Source organism: Budorcas taxicolor, chromosome 11, assembly GCF_023091745.1.
Source record: "Budorcas taxicolor isolate Tak-1 chromosome 11, Takin1.1, whole genome shotgun sequence".
In the NCBI taxonomy this organism is placed as follows: Eukaryota; Metazoa; Chordata; class Mammalia; order Artiodactyla; family Bovidae; genus Budorcas; species Budorcas taxicolor.
The window spans coordinates 71,519,812-71,542,654 of record NC_068920.1 but is presented as its reverse complement, the minus strand read 5'-3'; the positions used below and the strand labels follow the sequence as shown (position 1 = coordinate 71,542,654).

Genomic DNA, 22,843 nt, shown 5'->3' with positions numbered 1-22,843 from the left:
AAAACAGTCCTTCTTATACAGCTTCAAATGAATCTTGAAAATAATCTTTAACTAAATCTCTATTTTAATAGAGAATAAACCACACACTTAGAAGTTGTGGCTTTTCCAAGAATTCCAGTTTAGTGAAGTACTTTAGTGAAGTACTTATGCAGTACTTATTTTCTCATAGTTTTAAAGTCTTCCATCTGAAGTGATAGACAATAAAACTAGAAGAAACTGTGCTCTTTGCAAAAACTTAAAATATGTAAGACAAACTTTTAAAAAGCAATAACCTATATGGCCTCTTATAGAATTCATCCCATATCCATACCTAAAAATGTTAGCTACTTAAATACTATGTTCCCCGCCCCCCCAAAAAAAAGAGAGAGAGAGAAGTGGTCATGATTAAGTTACTGATAAGACAATCAAAGGCTAATCTTAAAGATTATTAAACATTAAATAAGTATTAGGCAATAAGGAAGGTACATGATACAGACAACATTGACTATAAGTCAGAAAACTTGGATATTAGTCTCACCCATATCAATTACTATGTAAACTTGTGTAAATCATCTGTTTTATTTTCCTAGTCAATAAAATACTGGTCCTAATTTTGTCATAGGTCGGCCATGAGGATTAAGTGAGAAAATGGACATCAAATGATCTTCTAAACTATGATTTAAACGGTGAATATATCAATTAATAGAATCAATGATTCACTTTCTTAACAAATACTTATGGCACATTCATGTTGTGCCAGTCACTGCTTAGGCAGGTAGAGGGAATAGGCAGTGTATTTTTTTTTAAAATTCTGACTTCGCTTAATTTCTACTAGAAGGAGACCAAAAAAACAAACATATAAGGAAAACTATATAATAGAGCATGATAGGGGCAATGGAGAAAAATTAAGCAGGAAAGGTAAAAAGAAAACAAAAGGTGAAAGTGAGACTGCAATTCTAAATAAGTTGGTTAGTAAAGGCCTCATTGCTGCTGCTGCTAAGTCGCTTCAGTCGCGTCCGACTCTGTGCGACCCCATAGACGGCAGCCCACCAGGCTCCCCCGTCCCTGGGATTCTCTAGGCAAGAATACTGGAGTGGGTTGCCATTTCCTTCTCCAATGCATGAAAGTGAAAAGTCAAAGTGAAGTCGCTCAGTCGTGTCTGACTGTTAGCGACCCCATGGACTGCAGCCCACCAGGCTCCTCCGTCCATGGGATTTTCCAGGCAAGAGTATTGGAGTGGGGTGCCATTGCCTTCTCCAAAGCCCTCATTAGGAGGTAACATATCAGCAAATATCTGAAGTGCATAAACACTGAAGAAAGAAGATTCTAGGCAGAGGAAACAGCATTGGCCATATTATGACTACTCAAGTCATTTAAAAATACAACTAAGGAAGGCTACATACTCTCATTAAGCTTTCTAGTGATTATATTCATTTACTTCAGACAAACATGAGAAGCAATAATAATGTCCAAGTTCTTCCAACATGCAGCTTATGGTCTCAAACCACTAAATCAGGAACACAGTCATCAAAGAGAATGACAGGAAACAGAGAAGATTTTTTCAAAAGGTAAACTGGTCTTACTTCCTTTCCCTCATGTTGCAGTTTTCTATTAGTATCCGTCACTTGATTCTGTGGAGAGAAGACAATTTAAACTTATAATAAATACCTAGACAATAGTTTGATTAAGATGAAGATTTTAAATGAAAAGATTTAGTGTAAGTATTCAGATTGTTTCCATATTTCACCACATTTTTGTTTAGTTGTATTCTAGGATTAAACTGTATTAACTTTTCTACTCAACATCTATATGACTTTTTGAACAATAAAAAAAAATTACTAAAAAATATGTTCAGTTTGCAATAGTACAAACTAATATAACACAACTAAAGATCACACTTTCATTTGAAATGGAAAGAAAAACTATAATAGAAAAAATAACACACAAAGAACCTTGCTGCTGCTAAGTCACTTCAGTCATGTCCAATTTTGTGTGACCCCATAAACAGCAGCCCACCAGGATCCCCCGTTCCTGGGATTCTCCAGGCAAGAACACTGGAGTGGGACAAAGAACCTTACTTGAGCATAAATTGAACTGTTTACCTCAGGGAGTTTGAGTAAACTCCAGGAGTTGGTGATGGACAGGGAGGCCTGGCATGCCGCAGTCCATGTGGTCGCAAAGAGTCAGACAGGACGGAGCAACTAAACTGAACTGAACTAAACTCAGGTCAAATATTTCTACTTATAATCTAATTTTAGAAAACATTTTATCTTAATTTCTTGGATCATTAATTCTTGATAGCTCCTAACATTTCCATAGTCCCTCTTTTCTAAATTAATTTATCCATCAGATAGTAAACAAATCAGGTAAACAAGCTTTAAATTTACATAGAATTCATAATTAAAGTGAATTGGCACAACTCACTTTGGTAGCCACTCTTGAAGAATCAGTAGATATAAAAATTAAGTTTATAGAATAATAACTTCCCCACCTTCTTAAACATTATCAAAACATGAGCAATATTAACTTCTAAAGCTCTTTAATAGAGGCTACCTATACTTCCACCAATTCTAAATTGGTGGAATCTAAATCTCTCCTTACTAAGATACTTCCTTAACCCAGCATTTTCTATTATGTCCCTCAGAATGCCAACAAATTTTAATTAATAGATACTCTGCACTCTGTATACACACAAACATAGACACACACACACATAATATATATGGGAAATAATACTAAAAAGGTTCGTTTACTGGGAACTTCTGAAGCATTTAATATTCTATAGTACTATAAATGCCTAAGGAGATATCACACGGTGTTTTCCAACTTATTTTATGCAGTATCCTTTCACTGAGGATCATCTCAGGAAACCAGTTTTTTAGGAACACACCTTTGAAAATTTTGCCCAAAACTATACACTATACCTGGACTATCATTTTCTGAGCAGATTACCACATGCACTGTCACTGAAGCAAAAATGCAACCATACACATACATAAATGAATGGACGTTTCTATGTTCTAATATGTTTCTATGTTCATTTGCAAAATTAGGAGGCAAGCTGGATTTGGCCTGGAAGATATGCTTTGCTGATTCTTGGTCTAGAATAAGTGAGACTGAAGAGCTTATTATTCAAACCAATAAATGGATGTTATTCAAAAATGGGATTAATATCAGTTCAATATAAGAAAAAGCTTTTAAACAATGTGAATAAAAGTGGTGTGGGCAGCCCCTGAGTGATTATTATTTAAGAATGATTAGATTTTTTTCATGTAAACAGGAGATCTCATAAAATTCAACCTTCCATAAATACTACTAATTTCAGTATCACACTCTCTACTAGAATGCCTTGTTTACTTTATAAAGATATTTTTGAAACTTTTTTTTTAACCTCAAACTCATTGTAAGAAATATATTTTACATTGCAACCTGGTATGCAAGTATAGGGAATACACACACACATAGAGAGAAACAAAATTTTCAAGAAACAATTTTGTCTTACTGCATGTAATACATTTTATTGTTCCCTTTTCTATTTTATTTCAATTTTTATTAAAAATACTGATCATGGCCCACTAAACCAATTTCACGCAAACCAGAATTCTAAACACCCACAGGAGCCTAATCAAAGCTTCTGACAGAAAGATAATTACTTTTTTAATACAATTTGAACATAACAATGAGAGGACATCTACACAGCTATCTAGGGGTTCAAGATGGCTGCGTGTAAGAACATGTATTCATCTCCTCCTGCGAGAGCATCAAAATCACAACTAGCTGTTGAACAATCATTGACAGGAGGATGCTGGAACCGACCACAGAAAGATATCTTACATCCAAAGACAAAGGAGAAGCTGCAACAAGACAGTAGAAGGAATGTGATCATTATAAAATCAAATCCCATACCCACCGGGCGGGTGACCCACAAACCGGAGAACAATAATACAAGCCCCACATCAAGCTTCCCAGCCAGGGGACCCAGCAAAGGGACTAGAAATCCCCCTAGAATATGACTGTGAAGGCCAGTGGGATTTGATTACAGGACTTCCACAGGACTCTGGGAAACAGAGACACCGACTTGGGGGGCATAAACAAAATCTTGAGCACACCAGGACCCAGGGGAAAGGAGCAGTGACCCTCTACAGGAGACTGAACCAGACCTACTTAGTGCTGGAGGGTCTCCTATGGAGGTATGGGTCAACAGTGGCTGGCCACAGGCACTGGCAACAGTAGTCCTGGGAGGCGCCCCTTGGTGAGCTTTCTTTGAGGTTATCATTAACCCTACCATAGAACCTATAGACCCCAGGGCTGGGTTGCCACAGGCCAAACAACTAATAAAGAGGGAGTGCAATACCCTACCCATAAGCAGACAACTGGATTACTTGTTTTTTTCTTAATTTAAGTCCTCATTAAATTTGTTACAATATTGCTTCTGCTTTTATGATCTGGTTTCTTGGCCATAGGGCATATGGGATCTTAGCTCCACGACCAGGGATCAAACCTGCACCCTGTGCACTGGAAGGTGAAGTGTTAACCACTGGACCAGCAGGGAAGTCCCCAGATTAGTTTTACTAAGCACAACCCTGCCCACCAGAGCAAGATCCAGTTTTTCCCACCACCAGTCCTTCCCATCAGGAAGCTTACACAAGCCTCTTAGCCTTATCCACCAGGGAACAGACAGAAGAAGCAAGGAAAACTCCAATCCTGCAACCACCAGAAGAAAAACCACATAACAGAAAGTTAATCAAAGTGAAAATGCAGCCAAGTGTGTCCCAGATGAAGGGACAGGATAAAATCGCAGGAAGACAACTAAAAGGGGGGGAAATAAGCACCTTCCAGAAAAAGAATTCAGAATAATGATAGTGAAAATGATCCAAGATCTTGGAAAAAGAATGAAGATATAAGAAATGTTCACCAAAGACCAAGTATAACTAAAGAACAAACAGAGATGAACAATACAGTGGAAGGAATCAATAGCAGAATAACAGGCAGAAGAAGAGGAAATTGGTCTAGAAGACAGAATGGTGGCTCTCACTGCCACAAAACAGAATACAGAAAAAAGAACAACAACAACAAAAAAAAATGAAGACAGTCAAAGAGACCTCTGGGACAACATTAAACACACCAACATTCATATTATAAGGGTCCCAAAAGGAGAAGAGAGGAAGCATCTGAGAAAATGTCTAAAATGATAACAGCTGAAATTTTTCCTAACATGGAAAAGGAAAAATTCAACCTAGTCCAGGAAGAACAGAGACTCGCCGGCAGGATAAACCCAAGGAGGAACACACTAAGACACACAGCAATCAAAATAACAAAAATTAAACACAAGGGGAAAATGAAAAATGACATACAAAGGAATTCCCATAAGGTTATCAGCTGATTTCTCAACAGAAATCAGAAGGGAATAGCATGATATAAAATGCAAAAGGAACAAGGCAGAAGGGAACAGCAGGATATAAAATGAGAAACAGACTCCTCTAAGGAAGAAAAACAAGAGCAGGAAAAGACCTACAAAAAATAAACTCAAAACAATTTGGAAAAAAGCAATAGGATCATATATATCGATGGTTACCTTAAATGTAAATGGATTAAATGCACCACCAAAAAACACAGACTGGCTGGGTGGATGAAAACACCTGGAATTATGCACATCCATTTGGAAGTATGCACTTTCAATTACCACATCACTCTACTTAACCTCTCAAATTGTATGTAAGTATTTTATATCGTTAGGTTAATCATGTTGCCATTATAGCTTGCAATTGTAAATTATCTTTTATTTTTTATCTGGCTATTGATCATGAAAACTGATAAAATATTTTTTACTACTGTGACTATGTAACTATTATTCATTTTAACACCATTGTATCATGACTGGTCAACAGAAAATAGTAAATTCTGTATCACTGAAACTACCATTGAATAGAAAAACCTGCAATCACTTTTTAAAATCCAGATGCACATTAGAATTATCTTGAAATTTTTTGTAAAATACAAATGCCAAGGAATTTTTTTTTAACAAAGCTTCAGATGTGAGTCTAATAAACAGCCCTATTTAAACATAACTGTGCTACAGTATGACTTTTTACTTTTATCTAGTTTGTTTCACTTTTTCTATTTCATAATCAGTGCTCCCATTTTATTCAAATACACTCAAAAAAGGCTTCAGAAAGAACAACAAAAAATAAGAGGGAGAAACTGGAAAGCATTTAAACAAAATGGAAGCACTGAACATGAAATAGAAAAAGTGAAATATGTATAATATATATATTTTAGAAACATATGAATTTTTGCTTAAATTTATGACATTTTGGTTCCAGTTGTTTGCTTAAGCATGAATGGAATCCTAGATTTCTAACTTATATTCACTCAAAATTTTGATATAGTTCCACTTACTCTGGCATCTAGTATTACTGCTAAAAGTCTATAAAGTTTATTATCTTTGTGATTTTTTTTCAATTTGAATGAGGCTTGACATTTTCAGTCCAATTCTGAGAATATAAAGAAATAGTATGATGCAAAAAAAAAAACAGAAAATTAACATGTGATACAGTATTATTAACTGAAGCAAAGATTTTATTCAAATTTCACAAAATTTTATGTGTCCATTATTTTTTTTCATAACTTATTCAAGATTCCACATTGAAGTTGCACAGAGCAGCAAAATCTGATAAATTATCCTTTCATTTTTATTCCTTTTATTTTTATTCTATTATAAACATTTTCTAATTTTCCTTGTTATGGCTTCTTAGATACATCCATCACTTACATGTGCACATTTAATTTCCAAATACATGTTTTTTTTAAGCATCATTCATATTAATTTCTCATTTTCATATTAATTTCTCACTTAAATGATTCCTTCTTTACAGTCACCCTCTGTGTTTTTTCAGTCTTTTAACTTTATTGAAACTAACAGACGCTTGCTCCTTAGAAGAAAAGGTATGACCAACCTAGACAGCATATTCAAAAGCAGAGACATTACTTTGCCAACAAAGGTCCATCTAGTCAAACCTTTGGTTTGTCCAGTAGTCATGTACAGATGTGAGAGTTGGACTATAAAGAAAGCTGAGTGCTGAAGAATTGATGCTTTTGAACTGTGGTGTTAGAGAAGGCTCTTGAGAGTCCCTTGGACTGCAAGATCAAACCAGTCCATCCTAAAGGAAACCAGTCCTGAATATTCACTGGAATGACTGATGCTCAAACTGAAGATCCAATACTTTGGCCACCTGATGGGAAGAACTGACTCATTGGAAAAGACCCTGATGCTGGGAAAAATTGAGGGCAGGAGGAGAAGGGGACGACAGAGGATGAGATGGTTGGATGGCATCACCGATTCAACGGACATGAGTTTGAGTAAGCTCTGGGAGTTGTTGATGGACAGGGAAACCTGGCGTGCTGCGATTCATGGGGTCGCAAAAAGTCAGACACAACTGAGCAACTGAACTGAACTTTATTGAGGCTTTCAATGGCTAAGTCAAGATCTCTCTTGGTAAATGTCACATTACACTTGAAAATATGTGGGATATTTTCGAGTACCTTTTGATATTGATTTCTAACATAATTCAATTGTGATAAGAGAACAGATTCTGTATGATTCCAATACCTATAGACCACGAAATTTTTGCACCTTCTTTGGCATTTGCACGTGTGTGCTCAGTCGTGTCCAACTCTTTGTGACCCTAGGGACTGTAGCCCATCAGGATCCTCTGTCCATGGGCTTCCTAGACAAGAATACTGGAGTAGGTTGCCATTTCTTCCTCCAGGAGATTGATCCCAACACAGAGATCGACCCGAGTCTCCTGTGTCTCCTGCATTAGCTGGCAGATTCTTTACCGAGCCACCTAGGAAGCCCTGTTTTATGTCTCTGGATATGTTTCAGTGTCTCCTGCTTTACAGTCTATGGGAACTTGAATAGAATTTGTATCCTGCTATTGTGTGAGAACTGTATAAATCTTAATCATGTTGAATTGGTTCATACTGCTTTTCAGGTTACTGTATTCTACTTTTCTGCTTATTCATGCTATGAATTCCTGAAAGTTTGATATTAAAACTCCAATTAAAAATCTTAAATTATCTACTTAAAACAGAATTGTAATATATAGTGGAACTATATGTAACTTTGTTCTATGTTTTCCAAGTCATCTGAAAAGCATTATCATACTTTAGGAATTTAAAAAAATTTTAAAAAACCTCTTTGATGGATTTTAAATAATTAAGATATAAATAAATGTAGAAACATACCATGTTTATTCCAATAAAGGCTACTATATTCTGCTTGTCTAGAATGCTACTTCTTGATTCAGAGAACATATGATATGTGCATATATTTATACATACCTACACACACACACACACACAGTGAATCAAAAAAAAAATAACTGGCATTCTAGAGAACACAGAAATTTCATTGCTATGTTCAAATAATACTGATAGTAGGTAATATTCAACCTTTTCCATTTTCTAAACTTTTTCCTAAAGTTCAAGAATTTTCACAGGCTCCTCACACAAGCTGAAAGGATGACCCTAGGGCAGTCTCCCATGTGTTAACAGAGAACATTATGGGTAATATTCAAGTACTCCACTACATGACTACTTCAGTAACCAGAGACAGAGCACCCTTTGCCTATCATGAACTAAGCACCCGAGGAAGAGAGAGAGGTTTTCGAACACAGGCATCAAGAACAGCACAAGGTGAGGGTGGATGGGAAGCTGGGAAGCTCAGTGAGGACAAACAGCACATACAACTCCTGGCAGAAGCTCCGTATCTTTGTTTTCACATATTTCAGATACTTCTGTCCACTTGAGGCTTTTCAGTCCCCTAAAATTCAGTATAACTTTTTAAATAGAACCGAATTGTTCATATTTTTTAATCTGTTTTTATACATTAAGCAAACGTTCTCATATCAGATATCCTTCTGCAGTAATGTAGTTTCTTACTCTTTTAAAAGGATATACCATGCTTTATTTTACTAATCCTCTAGCACGTGACTTTCAGGGACATTTTAAAGTTTTAGCCATCCAAAAAAAAAAAAAAATCACATGCACATCATTGTACATGCACCTGTAGCTTTAGAATAAATGAAAACTATGTTTTCATTTGTTGCTGTTTGCAGTTTTCAGTTGTTGTTCAGTCATCAAGTCATGTCCAACTCTTTGCGACCCCATGAACTGCAGTACACCAGGCCTCCCTGTCCCTCACCATCTCTCAGAGTTTGTGCAAGTTCATGTCCATTGAGTTGGTGATACCATCCAACCATCTCATCCTCTGTTGCCCTCTTCTCCTTCTGCCTTCAATCTTTCCCAGCATCAGGTCTCTTTTAGTGAGTCTGCTGATAGCATCAGGTGGCCCAGGCATTAACATCAGTCCTTTCAATGAGTATTGAGGCTTGATTTCCTTTAGGACTGACTAGTTCAAACTCCTTGTGGTCCAAGGGACTCTCAAGAGTCTTCTCCAGCACCACAGCTTGAAAGCATCAATTCTTTGGTGCTCTGCTTTCTTAATGGTCCATCTCTCACATCAGCACATGACTACTGGAAAGACCATAGCCTTGACTATATGGACCTTTGTCAGCAAAGTGATGTCTTTGCTTTTTAATACACTGTCTAGGACTGTCATAGTTTCCTTCCAAGAAGCAATCGTCTTCAAATTTCATGATTGCAGTCACCATCCGCAGTGATTTTAAAGCCCAAAAAAGAGGAAATCTGTCACCGCTTCCACGTTTTCCACTTCTATTTGCCATGAAGTGATGGGGTCAGATGCCATGATCTTCATTTTTTTAATATTGAGTTTTAAGCTGTCTTCTTCACTCTCCTCTTTCACCTTCATCAAGAAGCTCTTTAGTTCCTCTTCACCTTCCGCCATTAAAGTGGTATCGTCTGCATATCTGAGATTGTTGATATTTCTCCTGGCAGTTTTGATTCCAGCCTGTAACTCATCCAACCCAACATTTCACATAATGTGTTCTGAATATAAGTTAAATAAACAGGGTGACAATACACAGACTTGTCACAGTCTTTCTCAATTCTGAACCAGTCAGTTGTTCCATATAAGGTCCTAACTGATGCTTCTCAACCCACAAACACGTTTCTCAGGAGACAGATAAGATGGTCTGGTATTCTCATATCTTTAAGAGTTTTCCAGTTTGCTATGATTCACATAGTCAAAAGCTTTAGCATAGTCAATGAATCAGAAACAGAAGTTTCTTTCTGGAATTCCCTTGCTTTCTCTATGATTTAGTTGGCAATGCGATCCCTGTTCCTCTGCCTTTACTAAACCCAGCTTGGACATCTAGAAGTTCTTGATTCAAGTACTGCTGAATCCTGGCTTGAAAGATTTTGAGCATAACCTTACTAGCATGGGAAGTGAAGGCAACTGTCCAGTAATTTGAACATTCTTTAGTACTGCCCTTCTTGGGAATTGGGATGAATTTTCCAGTCATGTGGCCACTGCTGGTATTTCCAAATTTGCTGACATATTGAATGCAGCACTTTAATAGCATCATCTTTTAGGATTTTCAATAACTCAGCTGGAATTCCATCACCTCCACTAGCTTTATTGGCAGCAGTGCTTCCTAAGGCCCACTTGACTTCACATTCCAGGATATCTGGCTCTGAGTGAGAGACTACACCATCGTGGTTATCTGGGTCATTAAGACCTTTTTTGTACAGTTCTTCTGTGTATTCCTGCCATCTCTTCTTGATCTCTTCTGCTTCTACTAGGTCTTAACCGTTTCTGTCCTTTATAATGCCTATCTTTGCATTGAAATTTTCCTGTGATTTCGCTAGTTTCTTCAAGAGACCTCTAGTCTTTTCCCTTCTGTTGCTTTCTTCTATTTCTCTTCAGTATTCATTGAATAAGGCCTTCCTGTCTCTCCCTGCTATTCTCTGGCACTCTGCATTCAGTTGGTTATACCTTTCCCTTTCTTCCTCGCCTTAAGCTTCTCTTCTTTCCTCAGCCATTTGTAAAACCTCCTCAAACAACCACTTTGCCTCCTTCCAGTACCTCTTGTATATTAGGAAGCTCTGTCCACAGTTCTTCAGGAACTCTGTCTACCAGATCTACCAGATCTCTTTGTAACCTCCCTATAATCATAGGGGGCTTCCCTGGTGGCTCAGTGGTTAAAGCGTCTGCCTGCAATGCGGGAGACCCAGGTTCGATCCCTCAGTCGGGAAGATCCCCTGGAGGAGGAAATGGCAACCCACTCCAGTATTCTTGCCTGGAGAATGCCTGGTGGGCTACAGTCCATGGGGTCGCAAAGAGTCGGACACAACTAAGTGACTTAACTTTAACTATAATCATAGGGGATTTTATTTAGATCATACCCGACTGGCCTAGCGGTTTCCCCACTTTCCTTAGGTTAAGCCTGAATTTTGCTATAAGGACTTGATGATCTGTTCCAGAGTCGGTTCCAGGTCTTGTTTTTCCTGACTACAGAGCATCAAAGCGTCTCCATCTTTGGCTGCAATGAAGGCAATCAATCTGATTTTGGTATTGATCATGTGGTGATATCCATGCGTAAAGTCTTCTTTTGTGTTGTTGAAAAAGGGTGTTTGCTATCATCAGTGTATTCTCTTGGCAAAATTCTGCTAGCCTTTGTCCTGCTTCATTTTGTACTCCAATGCCAAACTTGCCTGTTACTACAGGTATCTCTTAACTTCCTACTTTTGCATTCCAATCCCCTATGATGAATAGGACATGGTTTTTGGTGTTTGTTCTAGGAGGTCTTCTAGGTCTTCATAGAACTGATCAACTTCAGCTTCTTTGGCATCGGTGGCTGGGCACAGACTTAAGATTACTTTGATGTTGAATGGTTTGCTTTAGAAATGAACCAAGATCATTCTGCTGTTTTTGAGGTTGCAACCAAGTACTGCCATTCAGTCTCTTTTGTTGACTATGAGGGCTACTCCATATCTTCTAAGGGATTCTTGCTCACAGTAGTAGGTATAATAATGGTCATCTGAATTAAATTCTCCCTTTCTCATCCATTTTAGTTCACTGATTCCTAATATGTTGATGTTTACTCTTGCCATCTCCTGCTTGACCACATCCAATTTACCTTGATTCATGGACCTAACACTCCAGCTTCCTCTGCAATACTGTTCTTTATAGCATCAGATTTTACTTTCATTACCAGACATATCCACAAGTGAGCATCTTTCCGCTTTGGCCCAGCTGCTTCATTCTTTCTGGAGCTATGAGAAATTGCCCTCTGCTCTTCCCCAGTAGCATATTGGACACCTTCTGACCTGGGGCACTCATCTTTTGGTTTCATATCTTTTTACCTTTTTATACAGTTCATGGGGTTCTCATAGCAGGAGTACTGGAGTGCTTTGCTGTTCTCTCCTCCAGAGGACTACATTTTGTCAGAACTCTCTACTATGACTTGTCCATCTTGGGTGGTCCTGCACAGCAAAGCTCATAACTTCACTGAGTTATATAAGCCCCTTCATCATGACAAGGCAGTGATCCATGAGAAGTTTTCAGTACTGATATATAAAACTGTTCCCCTTAAAAGTTGTAACAGTCTCCACTCCAACCAGGCATTCTCCAGTTGATAAGTATCATCTCCAACTTTAATTAACATTTGTTTCATTTTTGTTATTTTATTAGGTGGCACTTTATTGTTTAAATTTGTATTTAATTATTTCTAATATGTAGAATTCCCTTCTATTTCTTTGTATGTAAACTGTACATTAAGAAACATTTCTGTTTTCTATTAGTGTTCATATTTTTCCTACTAATTTATAAAGATCTTTTCTGTTAGGATATCAATCATTTGTCATATGTATTTGTAAATACTTTATTTATTATTTACCTTTATATTGTTAACTTGTATGTAGAAAGTTCTTTCACTGTACTATCATTGTATGTATCAATATTTTCTCTCTAGCTTAGGAATTGTGTTTAGAAACGCATTCCTCACTCTCCAAAATCACATAAATATTCACTTATTTTTTCTATTTGTTTCTTTATGGTTTTATTTTTTACATTTAACTTTTTAATTCACCTGAAATTAAATTTGGTAAACTGACTGGGAAATTAATTTAATTTCAATTATAATAGTTAAGCATTAAAGAACATTAACAACAAATAAGATTTGCTATTTTTAAATGGTAGAGTGAAGAAAGCCACTGAGAAGGGTAAAAAAGAGAGATTTAATTTTCTTTGTAACATTATATTTCTTATGATGACTGAATAGTTGTTATACACGTCCATAAATTCCTATTTGAAACCTTGCAGACCCACGGTGATTTGGACTTCAGAATTTGGGTGATTTTATAGAGCCAATATTGTTTATTTCATAACACCCCCTGAAAGGCACTAAGACAGCATCCCATAATCAAACATAGTAGTATTTCTGTAGCAAAGTCAGTTACCCAAGATAAGGAAATTTGCTATGCCAGGGACAAAACCAATACAGCTACCCTCTCTCCTGAACTTGAGTTAGTCCTATCAAGAAAGAACTTCCATACTTTGGTAGAAGACCTTCTACAACTATCACAATTTTTTTTTCCTCTGCCTCAGATTGCCATGCCACAAAGACTTCTACAGCCATGGCTTGCAATTTTGTCATTCAATGGTGATGGGTTTTATCTAGCAAGGAAGTAGACAGATGACTTGAAGGATCAATTAAGTTTCTATCTGGAAGAAACTGATTTTTATTACTAGCTTTCATTCACATGTAGTTATCCTCAATAAATTTTAACTTAAAAGAGTATCCTTTTCAGCTAAAGGCTGTAATCCCAATTATCTATGTTTCAGTACAAATCCCTTTCTTACTATTCAAAAATCTTTACCACAAGTATGGAACTGGTAATGCGGTCCCTACTCTTTTAACGTTAACCAAAACCCCAAGACAGAGAGAAAGAGTCTCCTTACTTTGAGTTTCTGGGCTTCTCCTCTCACTTTCAGCAGTTCTGTTATAGAGTCCACAAAGCCCTGATAATGAAAGTTGCACATTTTCTCAATTTCTCGGTCATGATTGCGGATGCGAGTTTCAAGCTTCTCCATGAATCGTCCATGTTCCTCACCATCATAGACAGACCTTTAAAAAAAAAAAAAATGCCATGAAGATTACACACAGATTTATAGCTAAGAAAGAGAAACAAAACTACAAACCCACAAGCAAATTTATTTGGAAATCAGATGTTTAAGTTACATAAACCACAGAGTAATTCAATTTTATTAATGTTGCCCCAATGCTTGATGAATTTTTTTTAGGAAAATCTAAAATTTTACTTCCTTATTTATTAAAAAATATTCAAGTGTTTGACAGTAATCATCATAGAATTCTCATTATAAAAGGACTGAATTATAATTCCTCGGTACCTTTCTTTCTCAGTTAAACTAATCTAGAAAAACTTAATTTTGGAAAAACCCAACTATACATTTACTCCAAGATTATACTCAAGAAGCTGACATTGCTAGAGAGAAACCACACAGCTGTGCTGCTAAACTCAGTTCAGCTATATCTGATGACAAATTTAAATTGGGCAGCCAAACATTACTAGATAATAATATTAAAATTATCCCACCCAATACCACCACCAAAAAAAATCACGTTGTAGTCTCTAAAATGTATGAAAACCTTACTTTCTCCACTCCTCAAATGTCCACCCTCTCTGTCACTTTCAGTTGTATTTCACAGAAATATATATATATGCTATCTATATATATATGTATTCTTTCATCTCCCCTCAACCAACCTGCTTACATTTAAAATTCCTATTCTGTCCATCCTCTTGTAACAATAAAAATCAAGTGTTTATCTATAGTCATTCTTGTTGTCTCTAAGAACTTTACTCCTGCAATTATCCCCTTTCATTCCTACCCTGAGTTATATATCTCGTCCACTCTACTAAATCATTCTCTGAATATACAAACATGACTTTATGAAATCCATCTTTACCTACTCATTTCCCTCCAGCCACCATCTGATGTCGCTGCTCCTCTTCCCAGCAAAATTTCTTTCTACCTCCTCACCTCCCAATAGTTAGCATTCATCTTACTGCACCTAATAGCAGCATTTGCTATGGTTTAATTCCTTCTGGAAACACTCTTTTCTCTAGACTTCAATGATGCCACACTAAGTGGTTTTCATCATCTTACTGGCATGCCTTCCTGATCTCCTTCCTGGACTCTTCCTACTCTGTTCTTTTTCTAAATATTCCTAACAGCTCTTCTCTTACCTAGCTGTGCTCTCTCACCAAAAAATGACAGCTGATCCCATGTCTTTAGGATATATACCATCTACTATAGTGCTAGACTTCCTAATCTATACCTTCAGTTCTGAGCACTGCCCTGAGCACCAGGCTCAAATGCCTAGCTACTATTTAACAACTCCAATTGGATTTTTTAAAATCATCTTGAATTTTAACATAGAAAAAAATCATCTATCACCAAACTATCTCCAATCCCAAACTTGATCCTCCGAAAAGCTCCCTACCACTCAGCTACCCAACGCAGCTAATGGCATATCCAGTTGCCCAAATCAAATATCCAAACCCAGGAATCACTCCCAATGCACCTCTTTCCATCAAACACCTCATCCAATCCACTAGTAAGTCCTAACAACCTCCAAAGCATATCTTAAAATTAACCACCATCCCACCATTTCCAATAAAAACCCTAGTCTAAACTTCTATCACTGGCTCACTGGACCAAAGCAATAGCCTCCTAAAACTCTCCATTCGGCACCCCTCACTCCTGCTACTTCTTGTCCCAAAGGAGATACTCCACACAGCAGTAAAAATGGCCTTTATGAAAAGCAGTAGTTCAGATGTTACCCTCTTGTTTGTGTTATTCAAGGGGCTTCCTTCATAGCTCAGTGGGTGAAGAATGTGCCTGCGATGCAGGAGACCTAGATTCGATTCCTGGGTCAGGGAGACCCTCTGGAGAAGGGAATGGCAACCCACTCCAGTATTCTAACCTGGAGAATCCCATGGAGAGAGGAGCCTGGCAGGCTATAGTCCATGGAGTCACAAGAGTCGGACTCTCCGATTCCTTCTCTTTACAAAAGGAATAAAAGTCATAAATCCTTATCATGGCCTATAACATTCCACATAATCTAGCCTCTGATTATTTCTCTAACGTTGTTTCTCCCTAAGTCACACCTCTAGCCTTGCCTTCCTCCATCCTCTATGCTCCTGCTACAGAGGATTTTTTTTTTAGTCTCTTCCTGCCTCAAGCACTTTCTTTTTGCTTTTCATATGCTAATAACACTCATTCCCTATATCGTCAAACAATTTTCTCCTTCTCATCATCCAGTTTTTTATCTTCCCCCCAACCCATCCCAATTAGATTGTAAGCTCCAGGTCAACAACTTCGTCTGCCATATTCACCTCTATCTCTAAACCAATGCTAGATAGGTAATAGGTAGTAAGTAAACACTCACTGACTAAATGAATGACTATTGTTGTCTCTGTTGTTGTTTAGTCGCTCAGTCGTGTCCAACTCTTTGCAACCCCATGGACTGTAGCCCAAGAGGCTTCTCCACCCGTGGGATTTCCCAGGCAAGAACACTTAAGTGGATTGCCATTTCCTTCTCCAGGGGATCTCGTCGACCCAGGAACTAAACCTGTGTCTCCTGCATCTCCTGCACTGGGCAGGCAGATTCTTCACCACTAGTGCCACCTAGGAGGAACATTATCTCTAAGAACTCTTAGATCTCTGACATTTATTCAACAAATATACTTTTGCTCATTACCAACATTTTCTGGTTCTATAATCATTTGGGCTTCCCAGGTGGCACTAGTGGTAGAGAACCCGCCTGCCAATGCAAGAAATGCAAGTTCAATCCCTGGGCTGGGAAGATCCCCTGAAAGAGGGCATGGCAACCCACTCCAATATTCATGCCTGGAGAATCCCACAGACAGAGGAGCCTGGCAGGCTATGGTCCTTAGGGTCACAAAGAGTCAGACACGACTGAAGCAACTGAGCACACACAGCACATCATTTGTAGGTACCAGATTACCATCCTGACTCAGCAAATCAGTTCCATTGCCCAAAACTCAGCAGTAATCCTAGAAGATAATACATATACAAGTTTGGATTACAGTAAAAATTCTGAACATTTATTCATTTATGAATAGATAAAAGGAAGAGATCTTCAAATAAATTATAAACAACCCCTGCTTTGACAATTAAAACAATTAAAATGCCTAACGGAGCTATCTGTAACTAACCTCAAACAAGGTTTGAGTAACTAACCTCAAACAAGCCTAACTGTTCCCCCTCCAAAGGAAAGAAAAAGAAAGATTTCCATGTAAAGGCACCAGTGTTCCTGGCCATTTGAAGAAGAGAAATAACCAATGAAAATCCAACCATCTAAATGGAGTAAGAAGATTATTACTCAATATTGAGACAAGCCTCTTGGTTTCAAATTCAGTTATATCTTGACCCAACAATACTTTTAAGTAGTAAGTATACTTCCTTATACAATGTAAAACTTTCTATTGTTCTCCCTCCAAAGAGCTACATTAATATGCAAAAGACAACCTCAAGGAGAAGAAAATCTCAAAGTTAAGAAGTTCATAATTCATGTTAATAGTGCCTCCCTAGGTCCCTGAAATTTCTATTTAAAAAAGTAAAAATGAAAGAAAGGTAAAGTGGATTTTAGCTGCCTTGACTGTGTGGCCTTGGTGTTTAGCCATGTGATTAACTAGCAGTTAATCTCTAGGACACTCAGCTTTCTCATTTAGGAAATTGGAAGCAATCAATTATAAATTCTTTTTAGCATCAGCCTAGCTCTAAATTTCTACAGTTCAATTCCACTTTCAAGTCCAATCATAATAGCAAAAACATCATTTTCTACATCCTTATCACTAGGGTCCCACCTGTTTCTCCTATTTTAGGGCCTTTATGATTCTGCTGCTGCTGCTGCTGCTAAGTCGCTTCAGTCGTGTCCAACTCTGTGCAACCCCATAGACAGCAGCCCACCAGGCTCCGCCGTCCCTGGGATTTTCCAGGCAAGAACACTGGAGTGGGTTGCCATTTCCTTCTCCAATGCATGAAAGTGAAAAGTGAAAGTCACTGAGTCGTGTCCAACTTACAGCCACCAGACAAGAGTACTGGAGTGGGATGCCATTGCCTTCTCCATTTATGAATCTAATAATCTCTTAATTATAATAATGTTGAATAATATGAAAGGCTTATACAGTGGATCTTCTGAGTAACCTGAGAACTTAAAAAGTTAGAATAAAATGTAAAACCTACACTTAAAACAGGAGTTTTGGACTTCGTTTAATTAACATGTGTTCCATGAGTACATAACTGGAAAACCACAATTTCCATATTTTATGTGGATTTTGTGTGTATAGGAAGAAGCACATATATATAAGTTTTTAGGGAAATATCCATAGTTTTCATCTGGTTATCAAAGGGTTAAAAACCTAAAAGTTTGTTTCAAATTGCCTAACATCGGAAAAGGCAATTATAATTATAGTCAGTACCTAACAGTTCAACTTACATCAGCATTTCACATATATCTCAGACTTAGTGCTAACCAGCCATCAGATATAAAAAGCTAAAAACAAAAATAACAAGCCTTAAATTCTGGAAAGCCCACAGATCTCCTGAAATTCACCTAATACTGGTAGTCAACATTGAACTTGAACCAAGAGTATTTCCCTTCCCTGCAATAAATGAATTAAAACTGGAGAAAGACTGCCATCTAGTGATGACCCATTTCTAACATTCTTTAAAATTTGATGTGACCAAGCAAAGGACTGCTTAAAAATCTAAAACTATATTCTATAATACTTGCTAGCCAAAGTCTTATAACTTGTTATTAAATGATATTGTATATGAAGTACTCTAACATTTAAATGACCATTTTTAATAGAAAGTAGAATCTTAAAAACAAAGTTCTATGCTTTTGACATGTGGGCCTTAGGTGTGTCATAGTTAAACAAGACTACAAAATAAACTGCACCACGGGTTTAATTATTTGTGATGATCCAACAAATATTCTGGTACCTAGTGAAAGTTAAACAAGAAGATATGCTTGCAAACTAGCAACTTTGTATAGCCTAAATTTTCATTCAACTTCATAAATACTGCCTTGCACAGTCATTTCCAAAAAAATCCCAAATAAACCACAGGCTTCTGCAAAAACTAAAATGTTTCATCCTAATGTCCATATCTGATACATACTTCTAAACATTGCACCTAAATTACAGAGATTTTTTTAACTTATAAATAAAACACTTCAGGAATTCTATTCAACAAAAATATTTATTCCCAAGTACTGAATCATAAGAGGATTATATCCCTTGTGAAAGCCTGTATCACCTCCCACTCATTTGTCAAAAGCTAAAAATAAATACAATGTAATGAGCATACGTTATCTCATGTAAATCCTAGGCACCTTATAAATTAGACATTATTCTATTCTGAAGAACCTAAAATCCAAGAAGATGAAGTAACTTGCCAAGTCCACACTCCTAGAGAGTATTCTCTGTAGTACATCAGTCTGTCTCCTTTTACAGCAAAGGACAGCAAGAAAGTCACATGGACCCCTAAAACATTAGAGCTGAAAGAGGTCTTGGAAATGGAATACAAAGCCTTTATTGTACAATGGAGGAAACTGAAATCAAGAAAAGTTAAACGGCTTAATCAAAATTACATTGCCTGTTACTGATACACCTGGGCCCAACTCCTCCCCCCTAAAAAAATGAAAAACTAACGCAATATGAAGCCTGACAATCCAAAATGAAGCTTGGTTTTTAAAAAGACACACATACACACTTCTACTTTAAGATGAGTCAGTTGTCTATTAGCTGTGCCTACACAACAGCTATTCCATTCTTCTTCCTATTGGAAGAGTCCCAATTTGTTCTGGTATTTCACTTTTCTATCCTACTCCAAGAGGTGCGTGCACACATGCTTAGTCACTTCAATTATGTCCAATTCTTTTGCAAACCTATGGACTGCAGCCCACCAGGCCCCTCTGTCCTGGGATTCTCCAGCCAAGAATACTGGAGTGGGTTGCCATGCTCTCCTCCAGGGGACCTTCCCAACCCAGGGATCGAACCAGTGTCCCCTGCATCTCCAGCATGACAGGCAGATTCTTTACCCACTGAGCCACCTGGGAAGCCCACTGCAAGAGGTAAAACTATTAATAATTTAGACCAGTACACTAATTTAATTCCCCTAGTCAGTGACCAATTAACAGATGACAAAACTCAACTCACTGATGAAGTAAAAGGAAGTTTGGGAGTGAGGATCCAAAGAAACCCTTCTTTCCTGAAGGCTGCAGAAAAAGAAACTGCTTTTTCTACTTTGAAAATTGTTCTGTATAATACTTTGGGATGCAGCAACCATCCCGAGATGAGAGGAGATACTGCCAATAACTTGAAAATTCCCAAGAGGAAAGAAAACAACTGGGTCCTTAATGATGAACCTGGAATAGTCCTATCTCCAGTCTTCATGTTATGTGTGATAAGAAATGTTCTATTTTAAGGAAAACTTCCTATTTCTACTTTGTCTTAATAGTCTGCTACTTGCAAAGGAAAGTATCCTAAATGCTTACCACTGTTCATTCTTTAAAGGCAGCAGGCAAATCAAAGAAAACAACCAGGAGCCAAAGTCTAAATACGGCTAAGGAATCCTGTTTCCAGGACCTAGACTGCTCGTCCCCATTTTCTTTTAGTTAAGAGTTAACTCCCAATTCACTCTTCAAATCTCAGCTTGCACTTTTTTTTACTGGGAAACATTCTCCAAACATAGACTCTGTTATGTGTTTCTCTTTTGTTATTAATGTTATTTCAGAACTTGTTTAATTATATTCTGATTACCCATTCACTTGTCAATTTCCCCATACCAAAAGGTTAATCTCCTTGTCGGCTGAGACCGTGTCTTACCCATTTTATCTCCAGCTAATAGCACAGAGACTGGCATAGAAGAGACCCTCCATATATGCTAAAAACAGAGAAAGAGAAGGAACAGTAGGAAATTAAGATGTAGGTTTCTGATTGCCTCAAAGATAGATACAAAAGAGTACCATATCAAACAAAGTTTATCTGTTGAGATGTTTTCAGAACCAAAGAGAACTTCAAGACACAAAGGACTAAACATTTTGCTTTTGTTTTTGATTAATCCAAGAAAAAAATTCAGAGCTTGGTTTGTTCTTTTCTTTTTCATATATATGTTTTTTAACTTCTGTCATGGTTTTAGTCATGAAACATTTTCTTCTCATTAAGCTCCATAAAAGCATCATTAGTATTTCTTGTTTATTCCAAAAGTTAAAAATAAAATGGAAAAACAGATCTGAGCATGATGTTGCAAGAGAAACTGCAGGAGGTCAAGAGGAGTTTAAAGTTCCTTCCCTTCCTTACTTCAGTTTGCCTATCGATTTAATTCAGACCTTACTAAGGTCATTTGAATGCCCTGATTGCAAAAGGTGAAAGAAGATCACTGTATATTATCATCAGTGACAGGGGAGGGATATGCTAATAGATGAGGTCTAAGTTGAAGACCACAATCAAATGTTTTTGTACAGCCACAGGAGATCAAATACATTCAAATCCTTTTCCCACTCTTACAGATACCAAGGTATACAACTGGCTTCACCAAGACAGCCCATGCAACCAAAAGAAGTTGTGATGGAACTCTCCCGCAAGGCAGGAAGGAAACCCACTTCCATGAAAGCTATTTTCAAAGGGATAAAAACAGAGTGGAGAACTTTCAAATGGCACTTAGCCATAGAGCCTACTAAAAACCTGGTATTGGTTAAACAGCACAGGAAAATGGAGAAAGGGACCTTGTCACAAAACATCAGTCAAATCAACAACAGACTGTTAGGAAATAAACTAATGAAAGCAGTTCAGTTCCGTTCCTCAGTCGTGTCCAACTCTTTGCAACTCCAGGACTGCAGCATGCCAGGGTTCCCTGTCCATCACCAACTCCCATACTTGCTCAAACTCATGTCCATCGAGTTGGTGATGCCATCCAACCATCTCATCCTCTGTTGTTCCCTTCTCCTCCTGCCTTCAATCCTTCCCAGCATCAGGGTCTTTTCCAGTGAGTTAGTTCTTCACATCAGGTGGCCAAAGTACTGGAGCTTCAGCTTCAGCATCAGTCCTTCCAAAGAATATTTCTTTTAGGATTGACTGATTTGATCTCCCTGCAGTCCAGGGGACTCTTAAGAGTCTTCTCCAACATCACAGCTCAAAAGCATCAGTTCTTCAGCACTCAGCTTTCTTTATGGTCCAACTCTCACACCCATACATGACTACTGGAAAAACCATAGCTTTGTCTGGATGGATCTTTCTTGGCAAAGTAATGTCTTTGCTTTTTAATATGCTGTCTAGGCTGGTCATATCTTCTCTTCCAAGGAGCAAGCGTCTTTTAATTTCATGGCTGTAGTCGCCATCTGCAGTGATTTTAGAGTCCAAGAAAATAAAGCCTGTAACTATTTCCATTGTTTCCCCATCTATTTGCCATGAAGTGAGGGAACAGATGCCATGATCTTCATTTTTTGAATGTTGAGTTTTAAACCAACTTTTTCACTCTCCACTTTCACTTACATCAAGAGGCTCTTTAGTTCTTCTTTACTTTCTGCCATAAGGGTGGTGTCATCTGCATATCTGAGGTTATTGATATTTCTCCTGGCAATCTTGATTCCAGTTTGTGCTTCATCCAGCCCAGCATCTCACCTAATATACTCTGCACATAAGTTAAACAAGCAGTTAAACCATATATAGCCTTGAAACGAAAATAAGGAAACTCCAAAGTAAGGATACGAAGAATGCTCTAACTGCTACCAGGATAATGTCACACTATTAGAACAAGTAATCAGCCCAAGTAACTGAAAACATAAAGGCACTACAGGATATGTTAGCACCTTCATCTTGACCT

At 37.6% G+C, this 22,843-nt stretch overlaps 1 protein-coding gene across 1 annotated transcript in view; it reads right to left on the bottom strand.

Moving 5' to 3' along the window:
- The window catches only part of EXOC6B (exocyst complex component 6B), a 707,283-nt gene that overhangs the window by 604,261 nt on the left and 80,179 nt on the right, over window positions 1–22,843 (bottom strand). The window contains exons 2-3 of the mRNA XM_052647541.1: window positions 13,865–14,030; window positions 1,563–1,610 (exon numbers count right to left, since the gene is read on the bottom strand). Of these exons, the coding sequence (XP_052503501.1) occupies window positions 1,563–1,610; window positions 13,865–14,030 (214 nt within the window). The remainder of the gene's footprint in view (window positions 1–1,562; window positions 1,611–13,864; window positions 14,031–22,843) is intronic.